Below are 9,860 nucleotides of genomic sequence, written 5' to 3' on the forward strand. Positions count from 1 at the left end.
AGAAAGAGTATAAACAGGTTTCAGGAATGGTTTGGCTGAGTAGGTAAGATGCAGGTTTATTTTGGACCAGGGTTATGTAGTTAGGTTAACAGAAAGGGCAGTGAACTGCTGGATTTTTGTGGACTAACAAATTTAACAGTTGGAAGAAAGAGGGGTGTGTGACTGATTTAAGAGGCAATGTGTGAGATTGATGACAGGGGCCTGACTGCCAGAGGTTGGGGGTGGGGACTGGGGACTTAATAGTACCCCACAGACAAAGAAGACAAAAAGAGAAAAAGGAGATTTAAGAAGGAGTGAATATTCCGAAGGCCCCCGGATTAATGTGAGAAATTGGAGTTGACTATTCAGGGACCTGGGGAGGAAATATCAGGAAGTATCTGAAACAAGATGTGAGATAAAAGATTTACAATTGGAGGTGGAGGGTGTAATGGACTAGGGCCTTCTGGACTGGCAACTTCGGGAATTTTTGTTAAGTGCAGTGAGGTTGGTCCTGTGAGGGAGGAAGAATATTTTGGGGGCGAGGAAATTTCTGAATGTCAAGTGTGGAAAGGATGTTAGCTTTACCTCTGTGGGAGGAGCTTGGATAACCTGGTGAAGGCCCAACCACTTAGGTTGGAGGGGGCAGAGGAGTCTGCCATCCAGACCCAGACCCAGTCCCCTGGTTGTAAGGACAGGGAAGAGTGTTTTGAGGATGGACTTTCAGGCTGGGGCAAGTAAGCGTTAGCGTACTGTCTTATTAGATGTGTGATATATATTCCCTCTAAAACATGACGAGGTTTACACCTTTTTTTTTTTTTTTTTTTTTTTTTTGCCAAGTTCTGTGATTCTTTCTTAGTGGTAGCAGTTTCAAGATATAACTTGTCCTTTACCTTGGAGATGATATTCTGGCATATTCAAGATCACTGGATCCCTGAAACCTTCACTTACGTGACTAGTCCCTAACACTTTGTAGGCTTTCTCTCCCCTCCCTTGGGAGTGTATATATTTTTACAGGGCATCCAGAGTCCTTGTTTCTTCTTGCTATTCAGCTCTAGTTAACATAATTGCATGCTTATAGTGAAACAATGTGATGTTGCAGATAATCAAGATCCTTTCAGATTATGTTGTCAAAGAAACTGGCGAGTTAACATATTCCTTGACAAAACTGTGAAAGAAGTACTGTTGTCTGTCCCAAGTTAATGCAAACTACTTATAATCCTCCTTTCCAATGGCACTTCCAAAGAACACACTCGCCATATCAATACCTGTATAGGAAGTAACAGAGCCTCTGTTGATGCATTCCATCTGGCACACCATATGCAATTAAGACTACCACTGGATCCCATCTGTGGTGGTCCTCCACCATTTGACACAATCTATTTATTCTGGGGCCACATTGGTGAGTTGAATGGGAATACAACAGAGATCATTACTCTAGCATCTTCCACGTCTTTACAAATGGTATTACTGTCTGCTATTCCACCTGGGATGTGGTATTGCATCTGAATTACTGACTCAGCAGGAGTGAACTGTTTTTGAGCATTTTCATGTAAGCTTCAATGATATTAAATCCTGAGTCACAGCACTGTGCCCTCATATTAACAAGATCTCCCTTATCTGGACTTACCTTCTGCCCCCAATACCCTGGTCTCATATTCTAGGCATGCTCTTCTTGTCCCTTCCACTTTAGCAGAGCCAGTACTACACTATTTGGATCATCCTAAGACCTGACCTAGCTATTTGTCAAGTATTCAAGTTTGCTATTTGTTAAGGTATTAGAGAACATGAGGATAGAATTTGACTAAGCAAGTATTGTCTTGCAAGGTATTTGTATCAGCTGTGTTTTCTGCATGGGGATCTTCAGGAAAAGGGATGTTGCCATCCCCCAGCATGGGGTACTGGGATAAGGATACCAATAAATTTCAGGGTAAATTTCAGGCCTTGACTTTAGCATGAGACTTCCCAGGACTTGACTTTAGCATAAAGTCGAGTGTTTGTCGTTGCATTTTCTGCTACTCTGACAATCGAATCCTGAGTCCCATCTTAAGAACATGTCTGCCCTCTGCTATTGGAGATCAGGATATCTTTAAATGCTGCCAGGGAGATTTTCTGACTTTCACACCATACTCTGATGTAACTGGCCATCTTGAGTACATCGGTGATCATGACCACCATCAAACAGCCAACTTCAAAGTTGTTCTAATTGCCATTTCCACACATTTCTCAAACACTAGAGGTATTGACCAAGCCAGTGCCTTCCCTTACACCTGTATCCCATCTTTCATTCCAATGCACAACAGGACAGAGTCAGCAATTGTAATGCTACAGCAGGCCCACATTATCACCAATGCTTTTACAAACGTCAAGGGGGTCTCTGGGCCACCTGGTTTGTCAGTGATACAACTCTGGAAGTTATTATAAGAATCTGCATCCTAGGTCTTCTTGTGGAAACAACTAGTTTAGGTCAGATTCTTTAGAAGCAGACCCTGAGATGAGGATTCCTATAAAAATGATTTATTAGGATATATTTCCAGGAAAACCTGACTAAGGAGAGCATAAGTAGATCTGGAAAGGATATAAAGTAAGGTCCAGTTCAATTCTTAGGGGATTTGGGAGATAGTGTGAACCTCACTTGCCAAGCAGAAGCAAAGGGAGATGGAGCATTTATATCTGTGTAGTGATGCTTTGACTAAGAACTATTCCCAGGCAGGCACAAATTCCCAGGTACATCCAGGTTGGCAGGCAAAACTGGCTCCTGCAGCCTGAGGGAGCCCTCTAACAGAAAAAACAGGTTCCACGTGTTGGGAATGAAAACTCATCAGGAGCTGGTATGCAGCAAAACGGTAAAGAGAACTGAGGGGATATGGGTGGAATATTGAGTGTTTGCTATAATGACTGAATGCAACTATTTTTAATTTTTGATGGGAAGGAACCTCTAGATTGATTTATTTCTGCACTTCTGCACATATGCTCAACATATAGTTAATGTGGGCATTGTCTGAGACTGAACCTAAGCTGTTTTCATTGCTAATATTCAATAACATCTATACATGCCTGGCATATAGAGAAGTCTAGTAGAGTTGGAGTCACTAGGAACTTCTTCATTAGTGACTAGAGAGTCCCTGGGAATGAGGAAAATCCCTAAGAAACTTATCCAAAGCAATAATGGAGGCAGGCACACAATGTCAGTATTAGCGATCTGGTAACAATGGTTCGGTAAATAGAAAAGAGACGCAATTAACGGAAGAGTAAAAGTGAGTGTACGTTCAGACTCTAGAATCTTATGGAAGAGAGTGGCTGGTGGGTAAGAACTAAAGGATTGGCTTTACCAAAAACCTCTCCAAGACATTGTAGACAAAGCAGTTCTGCTTGGAAACTCATGCAGTGAATTGGAGTGAGACATTTGGAAGATGCCAGTGCTTCAATTTAATTCATCAGATATTTATTAAGTACTGACACTGAGGGCTCAAAAAAGCATGGCTCAGCCTTGAAACATCACGAGTTTCAGCTCATTGACAAGATTAAAGATCTTTCATTTGCATGGACCATTTCTAAAGTACTGGCGGGGAAGAGGGCACTAGTAACATGTTCATATAGTCTCATATTTTTGAAAATTTCTAGAAATAAGCTATTTTAACCACAATTGTTTAAAATTACTATCTCCATCCTATTGTTACTATGTTAATGAAATTGCTCTTGGCATTTTTTGATATGGTGAAAGGAAGGCTGCAGTGGGAATGTATTTTGCTGGACTAAAATTTGGGATACATTTATGTGGCTTGGGTTGATAATGGGCATAGTCACATTATTGCTAGCTACCTTGGTATAGAAACAGCTTCCTGGAATACCTAAATCATCCACTGTGCCTGTGTAATGGGATATCCAAATAATGGAAAAGAGTAAATCACATGAACATATTGGTAATGGTTTTAAACTTCATATTGACTTGACACACAATCTTGACATTGCAACGATAACACAAAACTCATAAAAACAAGTCCTTCGTTAGGATTCCCAGAAATATTTGAGCTTCATTGGAGACTGAAGATTTGATAGAAGCAAACTGTGACTGAAGTCACACAAAGACAATTCTTCCCTCTATAAATGTGAATCATTACCTCATCCCTGTCCGAGGTTGGTGTTGCCTGGGGAAACAAAGGTTTCACAATTTATGTCATTGTCTTTGAATATCACCTAAAAATTTCCTATCTTAATAAAATAGCTCACTAATTTTGCCTTTAAACAGTTCACTCTCAGTATCATGTGGATTATACCTATTTAAAATTCACACTAAAACGAAAGACATGGTACTAGAGGCTGTGTATATGCCTAGTAATGAATTTTTTAACATGAGGTCACGGGAAGGGAGATTGGAGTGTATGGATAAAAGCAAGAATACAGAAAAGAATACCAAGCAGAAATCCATCGTAAGTTGGTGCATCTCTGGTCATATGTGTGCTCAAGCAGGGAGGCCAGGTAACTGGATCTTTAATAGAAGAAACTGGTCACTTCTGGACAAACAACCCAAAATGCAGAATTTGAAATGTGATGAAGGTGAGCACATATGAAGAGCAAAAGAGGAACAGTCCTTTGCCCTTTGTTAGAACAACAATGAGGTGAGACCCACACTTCAAGAGGAGAACTTTCTCACGATGTTGACTGAGACCTTGATGGCTGACCCTCAAGTGCCCTCCTTCCTTCAGGATTCTACACTCTGATGGTGAAATACCAACTAATGAAATATCCCTCTCTGCTATATGCCTATCTCCCTTTATCAAATTTTGTGAAAATATTTCTCTTACTTTCTCTACCCTCGCTCACCAACAAACTGCAAATTGGCCTGTACACTCATCTCTGCTAAATGTACCCTGAAAAAGCTACTAAGAATTCCGATCACAAGGTGACTAAGTTCCTTTTCTGACCTCATCTACTTGAGCTTCTTCACTTCACTTGTTACTGCTCATCAGCGATCTTTCTTAAAAGGCCATGCCCATGAGTTTTCAGTGAGAGTTCTACTCTCCTGTTATTTCTCACACTTACACACCTGACTCTTTCATCTCTGTTATGTGTGGGCATTTGTTTTTTTGGTCCTCCTTAGATGTTGGCATTCTGTCTTGGCTTGTGATTTTCCATCAACAGGCTCTTCTTGAGCCATTTGGTCTAAACTCAGGTCTTCAGTACTGAACATCTGCATTTTTCTCCTTTATCTTCTTCTCCATTTCACTCTCATAGTTTCTATAAGTTTCAGATTAATGATCTGGCCCCTTGTTGAGCTTGCTGTTATGACTTGAATTATGTTCCCCCAAAAGATGTTGAAATCGTAATACTCAGTATCTGTGAATGTGACTGTATTTGAAAATAGGGTCTTTGCAGATGGTCAAGTTAAGATGATGTCATTAGAGTAGGCCCTGATGCAATATCACTGATGTCCTTATAAAAACAGAACATTTGGACACAAAGACAGATGTGTACCAAGAAGAGATGACATGAGGACTCAGGGAGAAGGCCATCTACAAGCCAAAAAATGCCTGAGACTACTAGAAGCTAAAAGAATAAAAAAGGCACAGAACACATTCTTCCTTATAGCCTTTAAAAGGAACCAGCCCTGCCAGCACCTTGATTTTGGACTTCTAGAGCTGTAAGACAATAAATTACTTTGAGAAACTTAGTTGGTGGCACTTTGTTAGAGCAGACCTAGGAAGCTAATATACATGTCCACATGATTATCCCACTATTACCATTAGCTCAACATGTCCCGGCCGGGCGCGGTGGCTCAAGCCTGTAATCCCAGCACTTTGGGAGGCCGAGACGGGCAGATCACGAGGTCAGGAGATCGAGACCATCCTGGCTAACACGGTGAAACCCCGTCTCTACTAAAAAAAATACAAAAAACTAGCCGGGCGAGGTGGCGGGCGCCTGTAGTCCCAGCTACTTGGGAGGCTGAGGCAGGAGAATGGCGGAGGCGGAGCTTGCAGCAGTGAGCTGAGATCCGGCCACTGCACTCCAGCCTGGGTGACAGAGCAAGACTCCGTCTCAAAAAAAAAAAAAAAAACCTCAACATGTCCCAAAGTCAAATCATGATCTTCCCCCTTGAAAAGGTCTCATCTTGCTACATTCCCTGGCTTAGTTGTTCAGACCACAGCTCTATTCAGTCTCTCAGGTTAGAGACCCAGGACTCCTTGACACCTTTCTTCTCCTGCATCCATCTAGTCAAATACCATGATCTTTCAGTTCTATCTTATAAACATTCTTCTTGTCNTGCAGCAGTGAGCTGAGATCCGGCCACTGCACTCCAGCCTGGGTGACAGAGCAAGACTCCGTCTCAAAAAAAAAAAAAAAAACCTCAACATGTCCCAAAGTCAAATCATGATCTTCCCCTTGAAAAGGTCTCATCTTGCTACATTCCCTGGCTTAGTTGTTCAGACCACAGCTCTATTCAGTCTCTCAGGTTAGAGACCCAGGACTCCTTGACACCTTTCTTCTCCTGCATCCATCTAGTCAAATACCATGATCTTTCAGTTCTATCTTATAAACATTCTTCTTGTCTTCATCTCAGCTTTTTCTGCCCTCACCACTGCTGAGGTGAGTTCAGTCCTCACCACTGCTGTGTAGGCCACTGCACAGATGGTCATTTAACTAGTCTTCTTGATTCTCAAATTAGGTCAGAGTGTTCTAGCTAGAGAGAAAATCTGCCCATGTTAGTATTGCTATGATTCCTATCATACTGCTTATAGGTTATACCTTGAACTCCCTAACACAGCAAACAAGACCTCCTTACTCTGACTACTCCCACTTCCCTAAATCCACTTTCTTTCCTTTCCTGATTATGTAGGCAAGTGATTCCCTTCAGAATCCATCCTGCTTCTTGATTTTATTCTTTTGTGCAAGTTGGGCTCCAGTGTAAAGTATCTTACCACTTGATAAGATTTTACCACCATCCAGTGTAAAATATCTTACCACTTGATAAGATTTTACCACCACTTGGAATCAGAACTCCTCATCTGGTCTTTCATGATGCCCTACATGTTCCTCTGCTATTTTACCTAAAACAGTGTAGTGCTATCAATTATTGTGTCTATCCTCCACATTAGGATGGAGAATGGCTGCCTCCTTTACTCCAGTGTCCCAAGATTCCAGATTCTGGAACATAACAAGATCTCAGTAAGTGCTGTGTTTATTCAAGCTTGGGCCTCTAAATCCTTGCCTTGATTTTTCACTCAGAACTATTGTCTATCACATTACCTCTATATGAAATGACTCGATGCCTCTAATCTTTATTCTACATGGTAGAAATCAAAACAGGGGTCAATCCAGACCATGGTCCTGAACTCACCAACACCTACACATTATCATTTTACAAAAATACAAATTCGGTCATATTTGAGATTTATAAGTAATTGAACCACTGAATTATTTGGATCCCAGAAGAAGAAAAATGACAGACTTACACTGGGTAATTTGTGAGCACTGTTGAAAATGAGAATTTACACAGGATTAGGCAGGTGGTAGGGAAACCACAAGGGATTCTGGAGAACCCTAGAGCTTGCCAAATAAAGGCAAATAAAAAAGACTGGACAAGGAAGAGGGAAGTTATCAGAACATATGGAAAGGGCTGCCTTCCTGGAGCTGTGAACTGCAATAGAAAGCTCAGTCTTCTGCACACCCCAAAAGAGAGACTGTCAGAGATAAACACCCACTGACTCTACCTATCTCCCTCCCTCAAAAATCTAGCAGAAGCCAGTGGATAAGGGAGTACAAGATGCAATCCATGTGGGTCAGCCTCTTGGAGCCTCAGCAGCATGGAGATAAATGGAGGACATACAGAGAAGAACACATGGACAATACCCAACCCAATAAATAGAAAGTAGTATTAATTTCCACAGACAGGAAAAATCATTGCCCTAGTGAGGTTGTCACCCTGGATTAAAAGTTTTAAGACATTGTTTCTCGTATCCAGTACTGGAATCTAACATACTGGGTCCCACACAGCAAGCCCTCTTAATCCATTGTTAATTCTATGAAGATGACAACTGCGTTCTTAGTTATCATTTTATTTGAATTTTTATTCATCTTATATTCATCTCAAAAAAAAGTCTGAACAAAATAACGAACTGGTCTTATAATTGAAAAGAGCCACAGGAAACAAAATTCTTTTCACTGATATTTTCATCACGGAAGCCTTCTATTTTATGCCATATGGTGCCTAATGACTTTTCCATCCAAGGTGGGATAACTAAGAAAGGAAAATGACATAGAATTTAAAACTTCAGCTGCTTCTATGGCTATAACCATACATAAAATCATTATCCTTTACCTTCACAAACGAGTGAGTTTTCTCTCTTTAGCCCAGTCTTGGACATCTGCTTCTCCAAATATGAGGTAGAAGATTAGTCCTGACAGGTTAATGGCAAACAGCAAGAAGAAGACATTCCTCCACCCAAACTCAGGGTCCTGGAGACACAAAATCCCGAGTCTGTATTACCCCTTTCATATTTTTCTATGAAACATTATATTAATAGTTCAGATGACAACATTCACTGCTGTGTTTCCATGTAGAAATTAATTTCCTGAAAGTGACTCGATAGTTAAATGGAAAGGATTTCAAAATACATTCAGAGTGTTCTTAATAAAGGGTATTTGGGGAACTTTGTGGTTAACCTAGATAAATGCATTTGTCACTATTTATCCAAGTGCCACACATGTTCTCTTTTGCATGAATCTCGACTATGTAAGCTATGCTGAGAATCCTTTCAAGATTCCTCATATGTTGTGCTGGAATTGTGAGAAGATTATGGGCTTTTGAGCTATACATGTTTAAGTTTGAAGAATTCTGATTGTTCATCCTCAATGTGGAAAGACTTATGCTAACATATTTTCAGCTTAATTGTTAGGGAATGAAAATAATAGCATTTCATTTTCACAATTTATGTGAGAATCAATAGTTAAATGAGTTTACTGCATATGAAATACCTATACATACATCACACACTTAATGTTTGCTTTCATTATCACCTTTTGGCATGATTATGCAAATGAAAATTTTAATGTATAATTATTTATAATTTTCTAGAAATTTTGTTTTTTTAATCAATTAAATTTTAAAAGGAACTATTTTATCACTATTTGAAATAGATAACCAGAATTACTTGCCTTTAATAAAAAGCAACCATAATGAATGCAATGAAACCAAAACACTGTTATTCTAGTGAAAAGAAAACAATGTTCATAGCAGCCTTATTGATAATAGCCAAAAACTGGAAACAAGTCAAATGTTCATAAGAGTACAATAGATAAATTGTGATTAGCCACACAATGAGACACTACACAGCAATATAAAAGAACAAACTATTATAACATCCACCAGATGAATCTCAAACACATGATGGACGAAAGAAGCTAGGGTATGTACTATATGATTCCGTTTCTATGAAATGCAAGAATGGGAAAATATAATCTATGAAAACAGAAGTCAAGGTAATAGCTACAACTAGGAGGGGTACTGACTGGAAAGGAGCACAAAATGACCATCTGGGTGATGGAAATATTCTTTTCTTTTCTTTCTTTCTTTTTTTTTTTTTGAGACAGAGTCTCACTTTGTTGCCCCGGCTGGAGTGCAGTGGCGTGATCTGGGCTCACTGCAGTCTCCGCCTCCCGGGTTCAAGCAATTCTCCTGCCTCAGCCTCCTGAGTAGCTGGGACTACAGGCGCGCACCACCATGTCTGGATAATTTTTTTGTATTTTTAGTAGAGACGGGGTTTCATCGTGTTGGCCAGGATGGTCTTGATCTCCTGACCTCATGATCCACCCGCCTCGGCCTCCCAAAGTGCTAGGATTACAAGCGTGAGCCACTGCGCCCGGCCGGAAATATTCTTTTCTAAAAA

The 9,860-nt window shown here is 40.3% G+C and overlaps 1 protein-coding gene across 7 annotated transcripts in view; it reads right to left on the reverse strand.

Annotated features, from left to right (window-relative positions):
* Positions 1–3,890: 3,890 nt before the first annotated feature.
* SLC17A3 (solute carrier family 17 member 3) overlaps positions 3,891–9,860 on the reverse strand; it is a 34,861-nt gene continuing 28,891 nt past the window's right edge. For 5 of the 7 annotated variants that reach the window (XR_001880914.1, XR_001880912.1, XM_017849193.1 and 2 more), the window contains 2 exons: positions 8,294–8,430; positions 3,891–4,124 (listed from right to left, as the gene is read on the reverse strand). Coding sequence is in view for 4 of the 7 variants with exons in the window: in XM_017849193.1 (XP_017704682.1) it covers positions 8,296–8,430 (135 nt within the window). In the remaining 3 variants the exon portion in view is untranslated. Of the gene's footprint in view, positions 4,125–8,017; positions 8,213–8,293; positions 8,431–9,860 lie in introns of those variants that run through there. The other 2 variants (XR_001880913.1, XM_017849191.1) reach the window with 1 other exon arrangement.

Source organism: Rhinopithecus bieti, unplaced genomic scaffold (genome assembly GCF_001698545.2).
Source record: "Rhinopithecus bieti isolate Rb0 unplaced genomic scaffold, ASM169854v2 scaffold_32760, whole genome shotgun sequence".
NCBI classification, from domain to species: domain Eukaryota; kingdom Metazoa; phylum Chordata; class Mammalia; order Primates; family Cercopithecidae; genus Rhinopithecus; species Rhinopithecus bieti.